At 40.6% G+C, this 21,090-nt stretch overlaps 1 protein-coding gene across 39 annotated transcripts in view; it reads left to right on the top strand.

Moving 5' to 3' along the window:
• Positions 1 to 21,090, top strand: part of LOC119861038 — a 362,455-nt gene that overhangs the window by 62,727 nt on the left and 278,638 nt on the right. For 27 of the 39 annotated variants that reach the window (XR_005294766.2, XR_005294761.2, XR_006274123.1 and 24 more), the window contains one exon: positions 35 to 9,221. The exons of 9 other annotated variants lie outside the window; for them this stretch is intronic. Coding sequence is in view for 2 of the 30 variants with exons in the window: in XM_043492105.1 (XP_043348040.1) it covers positions 35 to 52 (18 nt within the window). In the remaining 28 variants the exon portion in view is untranslated. Of the gene's footprint in view, positions 1 to 34; positions 9,222 to 11,040; positions 11,334 to 11,721; positions 13,783 to 21,090 lie in introns of those variants that run through there. 3 more of the 39 variants (XR_006274118.1, XR_006274134.1, XM_043492102.1) reach the window with 3 other exon arrangements.

Raw genomic sequence — 21,090 nt, forward strand, 5'->3', positions numbered from 1 at the left:
CTCATCCGCGTGTGATTCTGCCTTCCCTCCCTAGGTTGTCTCATGGTCCTAGCAGACAGAATATTAACGCTGCCGGCCCAGTCTGGGGAAGCCAAATAGGAACAGCAGATCCAGCGCAGACACTTAAGAAAGGAACTTTTGATGCAGAGTATCTTGTTTTTTCCTGCAGAAGACACCAGTGAATAACGAAGCCAAGTTGTATGCGGGGGGACACACACACAAGAATATGCATTGCCCACTGCGTGCCTTTGTTTTTGTTTGCTGAGTGCTACTGTTGTGACTTGCTTGTTGAATGCTCTCTGCAGTAATGATGAGTGACTGGAGCAACAGTAATTATTTTTGATCTCAGAGTAAACAGAATAATTAAAATTAATGAGTTTACAATATTTTTAAATGGGGGAACTTGGTATATAGTGTTAGAAAATATAATTATTCTATTACTAAACAGGGATGCTGAGCAGCCAGCATCTGAGCAAACACAACCTCTTCCATACCAATGGGCAATCTGGTTAATTGTAGCTTATTTTATGTGTTTATATGACCTTCTGTTGCCACAGTGTCTGAGCACCTCACAATCTGTAATTATTTATGCTCACAAACACCCCTGTGAGATAGGGAAGTGCTACTCCCTCCTTTCACAGGTGAGGCACAGAGAGACTAAATGACTTGACTAGGGTCATATAAGTCTGTGAAGTAGCTGAGAATTGAACCAAGGACTTCTGGGTACCAGGCTAGTGCTCTAACCAATGGATGATCCTTGTGGTATGTCTTGGTGATTGGTTTCTTTGTAATTTTGGCAAAAGTCTGCTTTGCTAGACTGCTGTCAACTAGAAGGTTGCTGCATACACAAACAGCCCTCTTAGAACCCACCCATGAAAAAGGAGCCTGGATCCCTGTCTCCATCAGGCTCTTCTATAGCAACAGCAAGAAAGTAGACACATAGCGTTCTTCCTTGCTGCACCTCATGGGCTTGAAGAACCTACATCTTTTACTCAGGTAAAACGTCCACTGAAATCAGTGGAAGTTCAGGCCATGTGGACTCACTGCCTGTTCCCTCCTACATGTTAAATTGCTTTGATCTCAGCTGAAATAATGCAGGAGTGTCCACTCTTACAGAGGAGTTTGAAAGATGGTGGCTCAGCAAGTCATCAAATCTGTGCATCTCACTCACCACCCTCTTCTGTCTCCCAGGTGGATTCCCTGCTGTCTGCCTAGGTTTGTGACAAATGGGTATTATTGGGGGCCTCGTAATGAAAAAGTGCATTGCCACTTCCTATCAAAGAGGCCACGCTGCAGTCTGCCCATCCAAATGCACAGAGACTCTGATGAATTCAGGCTGCGTAGTGGCTACCGTTCTTTCATTTGCTATTATTGCACGTCCGGATACCCCTTATTGCACTTGTCTGTTCTTCTCCACTATATCATTTTGATAGACGAGTTTTAGAGCATTTTCTGACTGCCCAAAGTGAAAGTGTAATTAGATATCTAATTGGCTGCAGTACGTATAGTTTAAAAGGTTAAAAAATGCATGTCTCTACCATTAGAATAAAGGCTTCTGCTAGACATAAATATTGCTTTAAACTCTTTAACCTGCATTGTTTCTAAAGCACCTGGCGATATGTAAAACTCTAACACAACTTAACAGAAGAAATCAGTGATGTAACTTTTCGGCAATGAATGTGCAACTCATAAGTGATGGTGTAGCTCATAACTGATGTAACCTTCTCTTTTAATATCTATGTAAGGAAACAATTTGTGCCATCAACACTTCTGTTAACTTTAGTAGAACTCTCACACCTAGTCACGGGGCATAAGTGGCTGTGCAGGGGCATAAGAGGAAGTAAGAGACTGTCCCCTCCTCCCAAAACACCAACCACCAGCCTCCTCGCATCAGAGCTAGAAGTGCAGGGTGGAAAGCAAGGGCCTCATGCCTGTTATTTCCCACCTCTGTGCTAATGGGCAGGGAGTGGGTGGAGGGGAAGTTGCAAATGGGTGTAGTCTCAGCTCCACCTCTAGTGTGCCAGCTGGGCCAGCCCTGGAGGCCAGACTACTTCCCCCTAGGAGCAGGGTGTAGCAGAGAAGGAAATTTGCCTCTAAAACAATTCCTTCCTTATAGCCCTTACTGAGGGTTAGTTGGAAGTGGGCAATCTGGCCCTTAGTGATTTAAATGTAATCAGAAGTGAGGGAGGGTGCAAATCAGAACCATTCATATTGCTCTTCTGTTTCCTCCCACCCAACATACATCCCCCCCACACACTTTGTAGGGGGATGGAGAAGGAAAAGTCAGGCCTGAACCCATCCTACCCTGGGCTTTGCCCAACCAAAACTTCTTTTGCTTTTTATCCATATCTTCTAGGAGTTTTCAAATGGAAATACTTCCCACTGGTTTTACTCTTTCAAAAGCAAACTCTCCAGAGTTTCAGAAATTCTGCTTTGAAACTGGGTGAAACAACCTACAACTCTGCTGTGAGGACTAGCTGCTAGGACCTCATCCATAATCTCTCTCCACACCCCCATGAGTTGTATATCTAACACATCACACAGGGGAAAGTTAGCTTCATATAAATGCATTCTCACTTCCCTGCTTTTACTCTAGGCTTCAGGATATACCATAGCACATCTCATACCATTAGGGATCTCAGATTGGTGGGAAAGAGCCACTTTTCTTATTAATTTATTCAGACAGTTGGCAGAGGGAAAATCCATGGCACTTCATAACTATTAGATGAGTCTATTGGATATTGAGCTAAATGTACCTGTGGCTATAAGTCCATTGACTGCAATAATGTGGCACACTATTAGAAGAACTTCACCAGAATGGTAGGTGTTGTGGACACTAAGCATTTTTGGCTGATGTCTAGCCACATGGCATCCTTCATGGGGCCATGCTCTTTTGTTCAACTGCAGCAATATGGTACGTAATGTTACAAAAATATTCCCTTAGTCAATTACCAACTGCTCCCCCCCCAAAAAAGGACCAGAGGTTCTAAACTTTTTTCTTTTCTCTCTCTCTGTGTGTGTCTGTGTGTGTGTGTGTGTGTGTGTGTGTGTGTGTGTGTGAGAGAGAGAGAGAGAGAGAGAGAGAGAGAAATAACTCTGAAGTCCTCTGGGTACTAGGTTTATTTGCTATGTTTGTAGGCTGTTGAAATACTTGGTGTTTTGCTTCTGATCTGAAAATGCAGAAAAAACACTGAAGGAGCTTTGTCGCTGAAGCTGTGCAAATATTCAAATGAACCAACTAGCTTCCTGGACAAATATACTCTGGGTATTGTGTGTCCCCTTTTAACATCTCATTCATTATCTTTTAGAAAAAAAACAGACTCCTCTTTCTCTGAAATTTTAAAAGACTTTGCAGAGAATACATCTGGTGGTTTTTAAACGTAGCACAATAGTTACTTTAACATATAGCCTGAAGAAAGAGTATGCACGAGCATTACAGTATGTTTGAGATAAGGACCAAGCCCCATGTGCTTAGCATACAGAGCCTGTGTTTAGTTTGAAGAAGTCATGTTCAGCTTCTTTAAAAAAGCACTACTTACACGCAGTGATGAGCTGCCAGAAGCTGAAGAACCAGTTCCTTCAGTTGCTCTGGGTCTTCAGCGGCACTGAAGAACCTGCTGCCAAAGTGCCGCCGAAGGCCTGGAGCGAATGAAAGACCTGCCGCCGAAGGCCCAGAGTGAATGAAGAACCCGCCACTGAAGTGCTGCCGAAGGCCCAGAGTGCCGCTGGGTGAGTAAAAATTCTCAGACTGGGAGCTTCCCCAGCTGAGAGCTCAGGTAGGATGGAAAAGACAGTCCCGCGGGCCACAGTTTGCTCACTCCTTTAACAACTGGTTCTAAACCGGCTTCAAAATTTAACAACCAGTTCACGTGAACTGGCTCCAGCTCACCACTGCTTACATGCCATTAGAACAAGGGATGGGGCTGATAACCAGTCACTGTTCTACATTCTTCAATTGTGTGCCATTTTTGGAAGTATTCTTCAACTATTTTCAGTGCTTTTCATTAACAAAATTGTTGATCATTCAAATAAACAAACTGGTTCTGGAAAATAGCCCTAATTTCCGTGCAATCTTTCTTCCTGACGCTCCTGGAGAACCAGTTAATTTCTCAACATTAGCTTCCATTTTAAATAGTTACAGTTAAGTTGGGTTTAAATCTAGCAACATTCACACCTTGGCCACAGTTTTGTGGGCTCTTACTGAGGACAGAATTTGGCTCCTTGTGTCTAAATTGGTGAATAATGCCATAAAGATAAACAGACTCAATAAATCATCTTGTTTTATAGTCAGAGAGTGAGAAGACCCCAGATGTAGAGCAAAATGCTATTTGGGATCCTGCTTGGGATCATGGTAGGGACTGTAGGCCCAATATCCTCGCCACGGCATGATACAGTAATTTGATTATAGAATGCTATTTCAGTGTAAGAGCTGAAGTAGCATTTATTCCTAGATTGTAAATGTTTTTCTTTATCCACTCTTACTTAGGGCAACTTCTTCTTTTATGTATATTCATAGGTCTCCTTATCATCTTATTATTATTATTATTATTTTTATTGATTGATTGAAGTGCCTAGTTAGCCCAAGTAATAGACCAGGATCCCATTGTGCTAGGCATTGTACAAACACAGAACAGAAAGATGGGCCCTCCCCCAAAGAGTTTATAATCTAATGTGAGAGGAAGAATGGCACACTGGATACAGTGCTGGAGTGGAAAGGCAGGGGACTTGAGTTCTGTTTATGGCTTTATTATTTTCTCACTGTGTGAAAACAGGCAAGTCACAAAACCTTCTCTGTGCCTCAGGTTTACCATCTGTAAATTGGGGATAGTATTACTTTTCTATTATTGTAAAAGAACTTTGAAACAAAAAAAAAGGACAAAAGTGTTGTGTACCATTGTAATGTCCCATGCAACAGCAGACTTAACTTTCATGATTTATTCTGGTTTCTTGTTATCAATTAAAAGTAGATCTGTTTTTATTATTATGGTCAGATAAGTGCTGACTATCTAGGAAATAGAAATAACAATCCTTCCTTTCTCCTACTCTTTGTCTATCTTATCTGTGTAGAATATACATTCTTGGGGGAAGGGAATGTCTCTTATGATGTACATGTTCACTGCCAAACGTAACAGAGTCCCTCTACGTGCTATTGTAATACAAATAATTATTGATCACCTCCAGGTTCTTATATTGTCACCCACCACTGAATTATCTGAGTACTAATAATTATTTTTAATACTTAGATATTTCATTGTTTGATATTGTTAATTCACAATCAAATTCCATTGTGGAGGTTCCACTCTTTTCACTGAAGTATTGATCACTATTCATCATAGTTTATTCAACTGTATGGATGGTTGATTTTTCAGTTATGATTTTTTCCATGTTTCAGAGGAACCCAGAGGATATCTGGCAATGGTTTTTAAAAAAAAAAGAAAAAAAAAAAAAGAAAAAAGCAACATTAGAAAATCCAAACAAGTGTTTTTTAATCTGTAAAGAGCTTTATTTTTATAAATGTCTGACTAAATCTTACATGTTGTTATGACATATTAACACATTGTGCTTTGCAATCAATACATTTCATCCAAATTTAACAAAGGATTCCAAATGTGTTTTTAACTAGGAACAATCATTTGGAAATGTGCAAGTAATTGGGAAAAATAGGTCAACTGTCAGTTACTCTTTGCAAATGCTATTTATTACAGTTGCTACAGTTATGATGTCTTTTTATGAAGCTTCTAATCTTTGTCCTGTGGTCCTATTCTCTCTGAACAAATTAGCAAGAAGATGAATTTCATTGTGCAGCCTTCATTTTGCATGCTAGGAGACTCTGAAATGGTTTCTAATGGACCCTCTGGTCCCACCCCTCCCATTGCTACCCCATTATTGTGGTTTGCAGGCAGCATGTGCAGGTGGTGATAATGCACTCACACCTCTTCCTGGCTTATACAATTTGCATATGACATTTTCTCTGAAAATTGCCTGATGCCATGAGAATTAGCTGACCTGAGCTGAAAGTAAAGGGCGGCTATTTCCCTCTTGTTATTGAGCACAATTACACTAACTACCCAAACTAATTTGGAGGGGAGGGAGAGATAGCAAAGGAAAGGGTGGCAAAAGGAGGGGCCCCACAGGGGGGTTATTATGCAGGATTATAAAGTGGCAGGAGGCCAAGCACGCTTGCCAAGATTAATCTCTTTCGGGAAGTTGCCAGTCTGAATGCTCAGGTAGTGCTTTCTGTTTGCTGATTCATGTGATGGAATAGGTATCAGCCTCTCTCTCTCCTGGCTGAAGGTAATAACTTGAGTGAGAGGAGACTGGGAATATCAAGAGGGCAAAATAGAGCAGGATTAAATCAACAATATAAAACTCTGGATAGGTTAGTCCTGAAGCTCCCAAGCAAACCTTTTGAGCCTGATTTTCAAAACATTACATGCAAAATTGTGCATGCAAATGGGGCAATGATTATCGTTTGTTTATTATTTGACAGTTGGATCCATAACAATCCATTAGCATGTCCAAATGCCTGCTTTGCATAAACAGTTGTGGCAACTATACATGTATGTTAGTGTGACCTGTGTGTGTGCACAATCAGATTCTTAATACAATAAAAACGCAGTTGAGAAGCCTGATGTACAGGTATTGACTGGAGCAGGAACAGTATATGAAAGGGTATGTCAGGAAAGAGGGAAATTCTTTCACAAATGTTCAGAAGTGTCCAAAGCAGTTTCACTGTGAGAAATCAGAACGAGAATATAACACATCTTTACAAAGTGGCCCCGGTGCATGGCAATAGCCACGCAGGTTGTGCTCACTTTGCATTCTCATGACCAACTGATTTTTGCATTCCAGTAAATTAATCCTGTGAATAAGGATGGATTGTTCCAATACAACTGCTAAGGGGAAGGAATGGGGAAGTATGACTAGCAAGAGTGAAAAAGAGACAAGGCCAGCTGCCTCACTCAGAGGACCGAGATAAGAGTTTGAGAATAAAAAGAAGCATCCATTTCTTTAAAGAGGATTTTCACCTCTCAAAGATGTAAACGTAAAAGAAAACCCCTTGTAGGTGTTCCTTTCACAAGATGAACAAATAACCTAGAGAATGATGAATACCTCATCACATAGCTGAGAGCTTTTCTGTTTAAACTTCACATAATTGGCAGGGTACTAAACCTTGCCTTGCTGAGCCACAGACTCCTCTCCTTGGTGGCTGCAGGAGGATCTCTAACTCCGCTGGGAGAGTTGTGAACAGTTTTTGAAGCCTCTGCTATTCCAAAGACTGGGCTGCAGGGGGTACCAGCACTCTTCTCTGATGGACTAGCTCATGTCACCTCCACTAGTCCAAAGAGAAACTCCAGAGTCTAATCCTAAATCTAGATCTTCTATTTGGCAATGCTATGTGCTGCTGCCACAAAATTGTTTTTGGCTCAGTCTCCCTTATTCAATGCTATGGGCTTTAAGAGAGAGCCATTGATAGCAGTAAGGGTAAAAGAACAACAGAAGAATAGAGCCGTGCTGAACTATTTCTTACTAAATTTCCTACCCCAGCTCAGGCTATTGGTACTTCATGTCTGCACAGGCACTTACTTTATTTCACTAGCATGTAATAAAATATAATTTAACTCAGATAAAAAAAATCCCATGCGATGTATATAAGATCCAGAAAACTATTTAGTACAATCATTGCTAATATGCTGCTTATCGGTTCTATGACAGTTCAGTGAAAAACTGCAGCCATATTTTCAGTCCGTGTAATAGATTAAGATGATAAATCTGACAAGACCTGCCTAGCAAAGCTAGCAGTGAACTAACAAATTCTTTTCTCCCCATTAAGAATGGCCTCCATTGATGGAGAGTCTTCACATAACAGAATGCTTTATATCTCCAGACAGCTGCTGATAGATGTAAATTTGTGGCAGTCATACGCAGAAAACTAATAAGCTTGGATGATCAGGGAATGCCACAATAGTGACACTCCATCACACGGTAAAAGCTGATTAGTTTTGTGCGTATGTGGCTGTCCCTTTGCCTGTCTATTGGAAAGGTTTCAGATAGGAATAAGAATGGTAAAGGCAGTGGCTCTTCATTTCCCTCTGTGGAGAGAGTTGAGGAAATGGGAAGGAGCCAATTCTTCACCTTGAAAGTGGAGCAAAATGGAACATCAGTCATGGAGGATTCTGGGGTGACTGGAACATTGGCTGTCCCCTTAACTCGGATGGCATGGCTGTGACTCCACGAGGAGGAGAGCATGTCCTGAAGATTGGGGCTAGGTCTGTGAGAAAAGGTTGGGGAGGCAGGTTGTAGCAAAATTGGCTGAGGAAGTTATCTGCAGCTGACAGAAGGGCCACATGTCTGGGACAGTAGAACAGTTCTAGGGCAATGCAAACAGTGCGCTGGCACACAGCACTCTCCAACTGTGGTAACTTCCAAGTTCGGGGCTGGGAGCAGTGGGAATAAATGAATGTTTCTGTAGGAGTCTTGTGTGGAAAAGGGGTGAGAAGCAAGAATCTCTTTGGGAGGGATGGGAAGGAGATAGAAGAAACTATGCCCCCTCCCCCACAGGCCGTGAATTTCCTCTAGGAATATGTCTAGTCCTGTAATCCAATAAATAATGTCACTGGGGGTGGAAACTGAGGATCATGGAAGGTGGCACTGTGGGATTGAGGCACAGTGCTAGAAATGAATGATTTGCTTACATCTGGGACACAGAGAGGATGGAGTTCAAGGGAAACCCTTACTTCCTCACATTGAAGACTAACAGATTTATTTGGGCATAAGCTTTCATGGGTAAAAAACCCACTTCTTCAGATGCATTTGAAGAAGTGGATTTTTTACCCACAAAAGCATATGCCCAAATAAATCTGTTAGTCTTTAAGGTGCCACCGGACTCCTCATTGTTTTTATGGATACAGACTAACATGGCTACCCCTCTGATACTTCCTGACATTAATATTTTATTTTAATGAAAAAAGTGCTCTAGTTTAAAACACCCAAATTATTTCATGCACCCTCAAAGAATGAGGGCAAAATTGAGAGAAGCAGGTGGATGTTCAGAGTAAAAAGTAATGATGTACAGAGTTTCTTGTGTTAAGTAATGGTGGGCAGGAAGAACAAGCGCAGAGAGGATACACAAAGAACTTATAGAAAATATCTTGGGGAAAAAAGAGAGAGAAACAAAAGTCATTCCCATAGCATGGTCATCTAGTCTGACCTCCTGCATATCACAGGCCACAGAACTTCACACACCCACTCCTGTAATAGACTCCAACCACTGGCTGAGTTACTGAAGTTCTCAAATCATGTTTTCAATACTTCAAGTTACAAAGAATCCATTATTTACACTAGTTGAAACCTGCAAGTGACCTGTGCCATATGCTGCAGAGGAAGGAACACCCCTGCCCCCAGTCTCTGCCAAGCTGACCTGGGGGAAAATTCCTTTCTGACTCCAAATATAGTGATCAGTTAGACCCTGAGCATGTCTGCAAGATCCACCAGCCAGACACTTGGGAAAGAATTCACTGTAGTAACTCAGAGCCCTCCCCAACCAGTGTCCCATCTGGGGATATTTGCTACTAGAAGTTGCAGATCAGCTACATTCCATTGTAGGCAGACTCATACCATACACTTCTCAAGCTTAGCCTTGAATCCAGTTAGATTTTTTCCCCCCCTGCTCCCCTTGGAAGGCTGTTCCAGAACTTCACTCCTCTGATGGTTAGAAACTTTGGTCTAATTTCATTTCTAAACCTGTTGATGGCCATATTATATCCATTTGTTTGTGTGTCAACATTTGCTTTAATTTAAATAACTCCTCTTCCTCCCTAGTATTAATCCCTATGATGTATTTATAGAGAGCAATCATATTTCCCCTCAGTCTTTGTTTTATTAAGTTAAACAAGCCAAGCTATTTGAGTCTCCTCTTATAAGGTAGGTTTTCCATTCCTCTGATCATCCCAGTAACCCTACTCTGCACTTGTTCTAGTTTGAATTCATCTTTCTTAAACATGGGAGACCAGAATTGCACACAGTATTCCAGATGAGGTCTCACCAGTGCCTTGTATAATGATGATAACATTTCCTTACCTCTACTGGAAATATCTCATTTTAGTATTGCATTAACTTTCTTCATGGCCACATCACTTTGGCAGCTCATAGTCACCTGTGATCAATCAATATGGCCAGGTCTTTCTCCTCCTCTGTCACTTCAACTGATATGTCCCCAGTTTATAGCAAACATTCTTGTTGTTAGGTTTCAGAGTAGCAGCCGTGTTAGTCTGTATTCGCAAAAAGAAAAGGAGTACTTGTGGCACCTTAGAGACTAACAAATTTATTTGAGCATAAGCTTTCGTGAGCTACAGCTCACTTCATCGGATGCATTTGGTGGAAAATACAGTGGGGAGATTTATATACACATACAGAGAACATGAAACAATGAGTTTTATCATACACACTGTAAGGAGAGTGATCACTTAAGATAAGCCATCACCAACAGCAGGGGGGGGAAGGAGGAAAACCTTTCATGGTGACAAGCAGGTAGGCTAATTCCAGCAGTTAACAAGAATATCAGAGGAACAGTGGGGGGTGGGGTGGGAGGGAGAAATACCATGGGGAAATAGTTTTACTTTGTGTAATGACTCATCCATTCCCAGTCTCTATTCAAGCCTAAGTTAATTGTATCCAGTTTGCAAATTAATTCCCCTTCAGCAGTCTCTCGTTGGAGTCTGTTTTTGAAGTTGTTAATTCTTGTTGTTAGTCACTAAATGCATGACCTTACAATTTGCACTATTGAATTTCATCCCATTTCTATTACTCTGGTTTTCAAGGTCATCCAGGTCTTCTTGTATGATATTCTGGTCCTCCTCTGTACTGGTAATACCTAGCAACTATGTATTTTATTAGCACACTTCCACTTTGTGTGCCAAGGTCATTTAATTAAAATGTTAAATAAGATTGGTCCCAAGACCAGTCCCTGAGAAACTCCACCAGTAACCTCTCCCCAGCCTGATATTAAATCTTCTCACAATATATAAACTTCATTAAAAGGTTCCCAAATGCCAAAACAATGCAGATGGTCCAGTGGGAGAGAAGCAGAAGAGAGGAATGCAGGAGTCCTAAAGAAGCACTGGAGATCCCTGGTAGGATGGGGAGGGGCCATCATGGCAGAAGTGGAGGGGCCAACAGGAGGGCTATGGAGAATCTTGCAACAACAGGAGAGGCTGTTGAAGGAGCAGATTGCAGCTGCCTACTAGTCTGTGTAAAAGCTGCAATCATGAGTTTTTAAGTGCATGACTGAGGCTGAGTCAAAGCTCACACTTGACTGTACACAACGATATGGAGTGAGTATCATATCTAGCATTTTTAAGTTGTGGCTTCTTAGTCCTTATTTACATTTTTTCCTGGCTCTGTTACAGCTTCATATCAGCTCTGTTGTAGCGATTGGTCTAATTTTCAAGGAGGGAGCTCCCCAGATATTGTACAGAGACTAGCAATAGAGCAGTTGCTAGCAACAGAGCAAAGCTGCTGCCATGGTTATGATGCATGGCCAACTCTCACAGTGCAGTCACCCTCAGGCCCCAGCTTCCCACTGGGAGTAGGGCTGGCCCAGTCTTAGTTCTGAGGGAAACTCCACCCTGGCAGTTCACTGGGTGCTATGTAACATTTCTCGAGTTTTGAGTGTGGAGAATTTGCATTCTCATCATTTGAGTCTTCCTTTGACTTCTACAGGCAAACCCCATCTGGAGCTGCTGGCTGAGAGTCTCTTCCAAAGCTTGTACTGCTCTGCTCAGAAAGAATGATTTGGCTCAGATTGCTAGAAACCGGGCCCTGGTTCCGTCAATAGTGCCACAAACTTTACAGAACTGTTCAGCACACAGACTCAAACAGAAACAGGTGCCACTGCTATATGCTAATATCGATACTGTAGATGGTTTTGAATTTGGAATGAATCCTCGAGCATAGTGAATTTTGGCTTCCTGGTAAAGGTTTTGCCTAGCTGTAATATCAGTACCCTGATCTGATCTATAAAAGGTATAAAACCTTAGGCTAGTCTGAATTCAGAGAAAGATTGTTCTTACTCTAAACCTCTCTGTTTTGCTTGTTACTAATGGGGACTCCTAAATTTAGATTTGATTTTGAAAACGCTCAAACTGATTTGACAATGATCTCTAGCTGGACCGCAAACACTACACTCCAGAGTGCATCCACCCCAGTCTGCAAGTGTGAAGCTGTGTTCTATTTAGGCATCTTTCACTTGTAATACTAGAGGTGAGTTAAACAGGAGAAAACCCCTTTTCCTTCCAAGATAGTGTGAGAAGTGTCATATCAAGGATGATGGGGCTAGTTCCTCAGCAATTCAAATGGTAAATGTTCCTAACCTTCCTCGGCCATCCTGCAGTGAACAGGGCAATCTTGTTTATCCATGAATGCTTTTATTTTTGTTTAAAGTTGCAGTTTATGCAATGGATTGCCTCCCTCTCGAGCTCCCTGGAGTGAGGCCCTGATGTTCAATTTCCCACCTCCCACATAGCTCTTATTTTCCCTTGTACTCTTCTCCTGCTGCTCTGACTACTTGGCAATAGAGTAGCATCCTAGGGTAAATTTACTACTTGGCAATAGGGTAGCATCCTAGGATAAATTTACACCAGTATTCAGACGTATGTTCCATTTTCACACACCGTTATAAGTGCATGCCATTAGTATATAGTAGGGGCTGGGAGTAAATTTTCTACTGAAATGTTATCTCAGTGGGAAATGACTTATTGATGATTTCCCTTTGCATCAAAAATGTTCAGGTTTTCAAAAACCTAGAGATTTTGAAGAAAATTTGTGATGAAAATGAACAAAAAATCATTTCCATCTACATTTTTGGTCGGGGAAAAATAATTTCCTGACCAGCTTTACAGTATACCATTTATAGATCCCAATATTTTAAGGTCAGAAGGAACTATCTAGTTTTGTATTCTGCATAACCAGTGCTTCACCCAGTGATTCCTGCATTGATCCTGATAACTTGCAGTGGAAACAAAGCATTTATTCTAGAAAAACATCCATGCTGGATGTGTAAGACTTCAAATGATGGAGAAACTACCACATCCCTTGGTCAGGAGGAAAACCAGTGATTCAAACCCACAGCCTTCTGGCGTTGAGGCTGACTTTCTGTCATTGCACCCAGTGTCCCTCAGGGTACTTAGTGTCTCCCTGGCACATTTACCATAGGTTATCCCACTGCCACATACCATTTAGAAATCTATCTCATAGCCCATTACCAATCCCTAAGTCATCCAGATATAGAGATTGACATTGCATTTTTAGTGAACAATGACCTAATAGAAAAGTATTAAAATCCATATGCTGGCTAGTAGTTCAAATTAGAGGAAAAAACTGAAGTAGAAATATTAGTTACATGACATATAATGTCAAGTGTTTGCCTGACAAAAAATGTGTTATCTTTTACATGGATCTGATGTCATGTTCATATATGATGTGGGATGTGATTGATAGCTTATCTCAGGGAAAGTTCTCCCCGCCAAACATTTTACAGTTCTTATTTAATTGCACTCTTATTTTTTACCTTTGGTTAGATGCTGATTTTATGCACACCTGTGAGCTGCCATAACTTGACCTGCTGTTTTTTAAGTGGCCTTTGAAATGTAATCGCTTGGTTGGGATAATTTAAGCCCTTAAATTTATAACCTTTTCCAACCACTCAGGTCCTCAGATTTAGAAATATTCAGAGAGCTTAGAGTTTGGGTTTTTTTTATAACTATTAAAAAGTTGTTTTTAAAACTAGCATGATGTTTTCTGTTCTGCTGCTACTGTTCAACCTCTCCACTGTCTCTCGGACATTACTAGGGAGAACTTTCTTTTTACTCCTAAATCTACATCCAACCGATATTAACCTGCAATTATTGCTTATTTATTTGTGTCATTCATGAGCATTTGAAATGTTGAAGTATGGAACTGAGGCTATAGACTATGTGTCAGAGCAGCCCCTCCACTTCTTTGGGTCACAGATGATGTATCTGGCTGGCAGTGTCAAAGAGAAAGTAGTGCTACACACATAAGGATTTAAAACAAGAAATAAAGGAAAAGAAAGGGCCCCATAAGGAAATATTTCTGGAACGAAGAATGAAAAGGGAACTGCTGTAGAAGGGCTAGGTGGCTCAAAGCAGTGGTGATGGGATGTAACATCTTTTGTCTCTCAAGCTGATTCGGATTTGAAAAATGACTGTATTTTTTTTTAATCAGCTGATAGCTCTATGTAGTGCTTAGTTCTTCTAGCTCCTAGAAGACTAGTGTCCTCATCATAAATGGAAAACTTTGAGGAGAGAAGACAAGTCATGAATGGTCGGTTGGTAGTGAAGACTCCCATACCTAGAGGTTGCCCATCTAGTTTGGGGATGAGGAAAAGCTTAGAACTGTGGCTAATGTTTTAGCCTTCTGTAAACAAAGAAACTCAGTCTCCAGGGCTCTCCATCCCAGTATTTGCCCAGTCTTACTTTAAATCAGCCAGAGAATACTGGCTATCAGAGGATGGAACTTTTTGAAAAGGTGATGATGAGCAAATTGAAAGGAGAAAAAAAGTGAGATAATTTTAAAAAATAATACTAAGAACTGAAATAGTTAGGGAGGAGGAAAGATAGTTCAAAGTAACATGAGAGACTGCTGATAAAGAACATAATCAATTGACATGGACGATGAAAAAGGCAGTCCAGCACAGGGCTCAACCCTACTTGCTATGGTTGCCATGGGAATTTTGAGGGCAGGCCCATAAATCTGGATTTAAAAAGTAGCCTTCCTTCATTTCCATGTTACATTTGAACTTGGAAGGTGGAAAAAAAGTGCTTCAGGAACATTAATTTTCACAACAGCTCCTTCAGGTATTAGTATCTCTCTTTTACAGATGGCAGACACAAAAAGGTAGAGTTATTTGTCCAAGGTCACATGGTAGATCAGTAGAAAAACAGGAATAGGATGAAATCTAGACCTACATTTTCAAAATCAACTGGTGCTTGTTAGGTGCCTCAATTCTGGAGCACCCATCATGAAACCTCTTAAAAGTACTTGATTTTCAGACAGCAGGTGCTCAACACTTTCTAAAAACTTTATCTCAGACGGGACACCCCAAACCCAAATCATCCTAAATCACTAGTTGCTTTTGGAAATTTAGGGCATGTCTACATGTACCATGCTGCAGCGCATCTGGTGAAGATGGTCTATGCTGTCAGCATAATAAGAACACCTCCGCGAGTGGAAGAAGCTATGTCAGGAGGAGAAGCTCTCCTGCCGACATACTGCTGACCACCGGTGCTAATGTTGGTGTAACTTGTGTTGCTCGGGGGGGTGGGGTGGAGGTGGGTGTGGTTTATTAACACCTGGAGTGACATAAGTTCTGCCCACATAAGTGGTAGTATAGACAGTGCTTAAGGCTCATGGTGTTGTATTTTAACCTCTGCAGAGTCTCCCTGCTAATACTCTTTCTAAGAAATGATTAACTTCAGTATTAACCTAAGGGTTCACCACTGGCTATTGCCTGAAAGGATCTTTTTTTTCCCTCGTGAGATTCTTCAGTGCAGGGAACATCCAGGGAATGTTTAATTGTAATGCAGTCTCTCTGAAGAGTCTCAGAAATCCTTCCTTGTGGAGAATTTCCACTTTTTTGTGGTCTCGATTACAAGTAACTGCATATACAAATATTCTTGAATGGAATAAAGTGAATCCCATAGCCCACTCAGCCAACATTACAGGTCACAATGAGTGCCAAGTGATATATCTTTCATGTGTATATTTCTCATTTGAGCCTGATTTTCTAGCATGTCTCTTGTTTCGGCTGGAAAATTTCATTGGTCTCTAAATTGTCCTTGAATTGGTAGCAATATTTTAAAATCGGATGAAGTTCAGATCTAGAGGAGGATAGCTACAGTTTTCTAAATATGTAACTTCCCCTTTTGGATTTCATGGACTCAGTAAGGCTATTTGTTGCTGATCATTTATTTTATCCTTATTTTTGAATCATAAACTTCAAGGGAAAAAAGGGGACTCCCAGAATGGCACTGAATGGTACGTTTGTTACAGTCCATCACTGCAGTTTCTAAGAAACTGTATATTAGCGAGCAATGATCAGGTGCTTTTATCATTCTTTCCCTATATATAAATGTACCTCTGTCTGCAGGGGGTGATGTTTGCCATATGCAATTGGATTGTGAGTAAAGAATTGCTTTTGGTTACTTGCTCTGGGATCTTCGCTAGCTGGACTCTGGGTCGAGTTTTAGGTGTTGGTTATGTTGTATAAAGTAATACATGACCTGGCACCTCTCTCCTGGTGCCATCATGTGGTCAGCAGTCAGGACCTTGAGCCGGATATCCGTAGTTATTAAAAAGAGGGGCTGGCTGATGGAGTATTCTCAGTGATAGCTCCACTGCAATTTACTCCCCTAGTCCAAAATGGCTCAGATTTGGTAACCTTCCAGGCATATGGAACAAATTGATTATTTGATTTTGTTTTTGGAGAAGGCTGAGAGATGCTTCTCAGATGATGAAGGGATGCAAAGGAGCTTTTTTTGTAGGTAGCTGGCTGATGGAGTTCCTTTCTGAATGGTTATATTACTGCTGCTGGTTATTGTTGTAGTAATAATTATGTGTTAGAGCACCCAGAACTTTATATAGGCATGTTGTTATTATTACCTAAAATGAAATAAAAATGTTTTAATGTCAGGTGTCTCTAACAATACATTCTATTTGTATAGCGCCTAAATGCCACAAGATTCATAGAGAGTTAATCCCGCAATTTGTACTCATGTGAGTAGTTACTCATGCGAGTAAACTCATTGGAGTCTGTGAGCGTGAAAGTTAGTACGGAAATGCTGGCACGAAGGTACTGAAGTCTCAGTTCAGCAAAACACAAAGGCAGGTTCCTAGGTTTAAAAGCCATTCAGAGTTGAAATCATTCAGTTAGCAAGGTACACGTCTAAAAGTGAATCCATGCCTAAGCTACATGTCTCCCTCGCTAAAGCAGGAGCTAGGGAGTCAGTCTAGTCCACTTTCCTATAAACCTCCACTTTGGAGCAATATCTTTTCCTGTCTGCTTCCCTAGCTGTAAGAATGGAGAGAATACTGTGAAGCCAATGGGATGGCTAGTCTGCTTCAATGAGTGAGTGTGTTACATATCCCCTTGTGTGCCAGCTGTGCGCAGGCAATGAGTCTCTACCAGCCTCAGTCATGGAGCCTTGCCTGTTTAGCTCAAGCTGGAGCAGCTCATGCTTTTCTCTCTCAGGTTCTGTCCCCAGCATGTCAGCAAAGATGGCAGCCAGCACATAAACTAGTATTTAAGTGTTTTGATGAATGGAGTGGAGGAAAAGAAAGCAGCCAGTGCCAGCCACCTGCCTGTCCTCACTACTGGCCCTCTTCAGTCTGGGGTGAGAAGAGGAGAGGATTTAGGGTCAGAGGAAAGGTGGCACAGAGTGAAAATGAAAAATGGCCAGCTTATAAGTAATAACAGTTTGCATTCACATGGCACCTTTCCTCTTAGGATCTCAAAGGCCTCAATCCTCAAAGGCAGTTAGTGCATAACACCCATTGACATCAGTAGGCGTTAGGTTCCTAAACACCTTTGAGGATCTGGGCCAAAGTGTTTAACCAGGGTGGGTACTGTGATTATTGTCCTAATCAGAGGCACAGAGAGGTGCAGATACTTGCTCAAGGGCAATGTGGAATAGAAACCATAGATTCTGATTCTCTAGCCCTTGTTTTAGCTGGAGGAACACACTACTTACACTAAGGATTCACTCTTATGGGTTCATCCTTATAATGGAATAGCTGCTCAATGGAAAGGAAATAATTACAAGTTACAGGCAATCATGTGTCTCTGATTTATACATGAGAATCCGACTGCAAAAATGTGTAAAAGAGAAAACCTTAACCTTTTATCAAATGACATGGTGTGAGTTATAATTAGATAATAGCTATTGTCTCCTGGGGGTACTGACAGCTTGAAATGATTCTCACCAGATTGTTGTGGGATCAATACTAGCCGAATAATTAAAATTCGATACTTCTATGTCTCTATCTGTAACACTGTGGGGATTGATGTATGACAGATTTAATTGAATTTGTCAGACACCGTGACTACATGCATAGATCATTGGGATATTTTTAGAGTTATGTATTTCATTTCCTAATTATACTTGCATTGTGCCTTTTAACATTCACGGTTACTTCCAAGCAATAAGACCGTTTGCTCTGGGAGCATTGACAAACTGTAAACGGTGACCCTGAGTTTATGCTGAACTTTTAGTCTAAATGTTAAGAGCCTTAATGGAGACATCCAGTAATTAACTGCAGAGTAAATATTAAAATACAAAACAATGGCAAATTGGAGAAAAGAGAATAGTATTTTGTCCTTTTTTATAATTTCTTACCAGCGGGATACTTAACTCCTTCACTGATCGCCTTTCATGGCAATAGCCGTGCTGTTAACATTCCACTGATCTGCACGGAATGGTACAATTGTGATGTAGGTACAGGATGTACGAAGCACAAGCATATACATACTAACTAGATATCTAATGTCAACCCAGGAGTTAATATTTTCTCAAGAATGGCTGCTGCTTTTCCCTTGATTGCTTAATGTATTCAGTACGAGATGGTAACACTGATTCTGTGAGACCAGAATTAACCATTAGATTCTGAAATAAATATTTAAGCTGAGGAGTTGGCAATTACCAAAATGAAATGGCAAGCCTGCTCTTTGTGCCCCAATGTGAGAACCAGAGAATTGGGAGTGGTAGCTTTCTGATAGACTAGTTGTCATTTGCTGGAATAAAGATATATTTATGTTGCTTACTATTGCACTGATAAACTGTATTGCAACATTGTGTCAGGTTTAATTCTAACACTGGATTTTAAATAATTAGCAGCTGGAAGGGACTGAGCAGCTGTCGCCTCAAAGGAGCTGCCTCCTGATCATTAAGATTTGTCACACTTCAAAGTGTGATACTGTTAAAAGATTTATTTATTTAAAGAACTGACAACTATCTTCCATTAAGCCTGATGGAGAAAGGGTGGGAACATCAAGCTTATTGTACCTGGGTAGTACTAAGATATATTTTTTTCATTTATTATCAGTTATAATTGTAAACTTCATTATCAACATCATTATGTTTTGTTATTAATTTATACTTCACCATAGGTGTACACAGTGCTTTTCCAGCAAATCATATTGACGTTCTTTCCCCAGCCTGCTGATAGTGATGTGTTTTTGTATGCTGTTCTCTTGTCTGACACAGCATTACAAAATCATTCAAAAATCATGAGTCGGTCTGCAAAAATAATGATTGGCTCAAAAATCATAAGGTATTTTTTTAATTGCCTTCTAGGTTTTGATTCTTTAGGTTACACTCAGGTTACATTTTTCAGGCCTTTCTCTGCCAACAAGTAGACTAGAAACTTTCTTTTTTTTTTTTTAATAATAGCTGCAATTTTTCATGACATCACTTGATTCCAGCAGCTGGGGCTTTAAGAAAAACAACAAATATTACAAATCACTTGATAAAATTGTGAGAGTTGGAAACATGTTTGTTAGAGTATCAGGGGATCTGCAATAAACCAATAACAATTGTGTGAAATTAGTAGTCTTGGAATAGCCTTTGAAATTGGAATCTGTCTTCAGGTTTGCAATATTCCTGTGTAGACATGAGTTCAAGCCACAAGATTCAGATCTGGAAAACTCCAAGATTTTCAGGTGTTTGGACACAGTGTTTTGGTTCATCTATCTTCTTGATGTAACAAGAGAGACAAAAAGCATGTGAAGTAAATGTATCTCTTTATGGTATTCCTAAGAGGCCAATCCATGAATAAAGTAATTAAGATGCCCAGAGATGTCCATTGTAGCCTTGGTTCCTAAGGTCAACAGCTTTGCTTAGTATTCCTATCCCCCTTCTTTTACTATTACTCTGTCTCTCCCTTGTTGTGATTTCTTGGGTGAAATCTCACCCCTATTGAAGTCAATGGAAGTTTTGTGACTGGCTTCAACTGACTCAGGATTTTCTCCCCTCATCTTTATGCTTTAGTTATTGTTGGAAACCTTTGCTAAAAGGCGAGTCTTGAAGTTTTCTGATGAAACAGATTTGGGCTCAGCCTTATGTTTTCCCTTAGGTCTTTCCGCAGGAATCTTTAGCTCCGTCTCTCACAGTTGGAGGCTTCCCTAGACACTTATAGCTACATAGTCCCTGAAGAGACTATGTGGAACAGTGATTTGTAAATGAAGAGTTGGGATGAAAGGTACTCAGGCCTCAACCCTGAGAGACTCTTAAAGAGAAGACTTAAATTTCAAAAGTGACTGACTAGTGGTTTTTGGGTACCTCGGCTGTGGGGGCCTAACTTGAGACACTTTAAATCTGATTTTCAGAAATTGCTGAGCACCGACTCTCTAGCTCCTTTCAGGAGTCTTAAGCTGAGGAAATCAACATCACTATCACTTTTGAAAATTTAGGCCTAAGACCAGGGCCATGAATTTGCATGAGAATTGGCACTCTTGGATGAATCAGCAAAAAAGTATTTTGATTCTCAAAAGCCAAAAAAAGTGTTTCTCCCAATGAAGAGCTTTCTTTTGTCTTCACAATTGTCCTGCTGCTATCTTTGCACATCAGTTTTATTCAACACAAAATATAATAAACTTGCATGGCTCCATCACCACCACTTTTAAATCGAACATCTTCCTCTCTCATATGGATTCATGTGGTTCCAGTCATAAGGGAGACTCCTTGTTTTAATGAAGCAGCTGAGAAATAAATGAGAAAAGAGAGAGTCCAGGTTAGGCTGTAGAGTGAAAGGCCTAATTTTAAATAGCTGTGAGGCAATTTTTGCAAGGCAAATGACTGTTTATTTTTGAGAAACCTGGAGGAAGATAGACATTTTAGAACAGAGCGGTACATTTGGAATGAGAAGGGAGAAAATTTTAATTCACCTAAAGTGGTGATATGAAAAGTATATTTGTGAGAGGTGAAATACTGAATGACCTCCAGTGGATTAGTAGTCAGAAAAGCACAGAAGCTGATGACAACATTCAAACCATGCAACAGCTATTTGACCTTAGGT

Source organism: Dermochelys coriacea, chromosome 9, assembly GCF_009764565.3.
Source record: "Dermochelys coriacea isolate rDerCor1 chromosome 9, rDerCor1.pri.v4, whole genome shotgun sequence".
Classification (NCBI taxonomy): Eukaryota; Metazoa; Chordata; order Testudines; family Dermochelyidae; genus Dermochelys; species Dermochelys coriacea.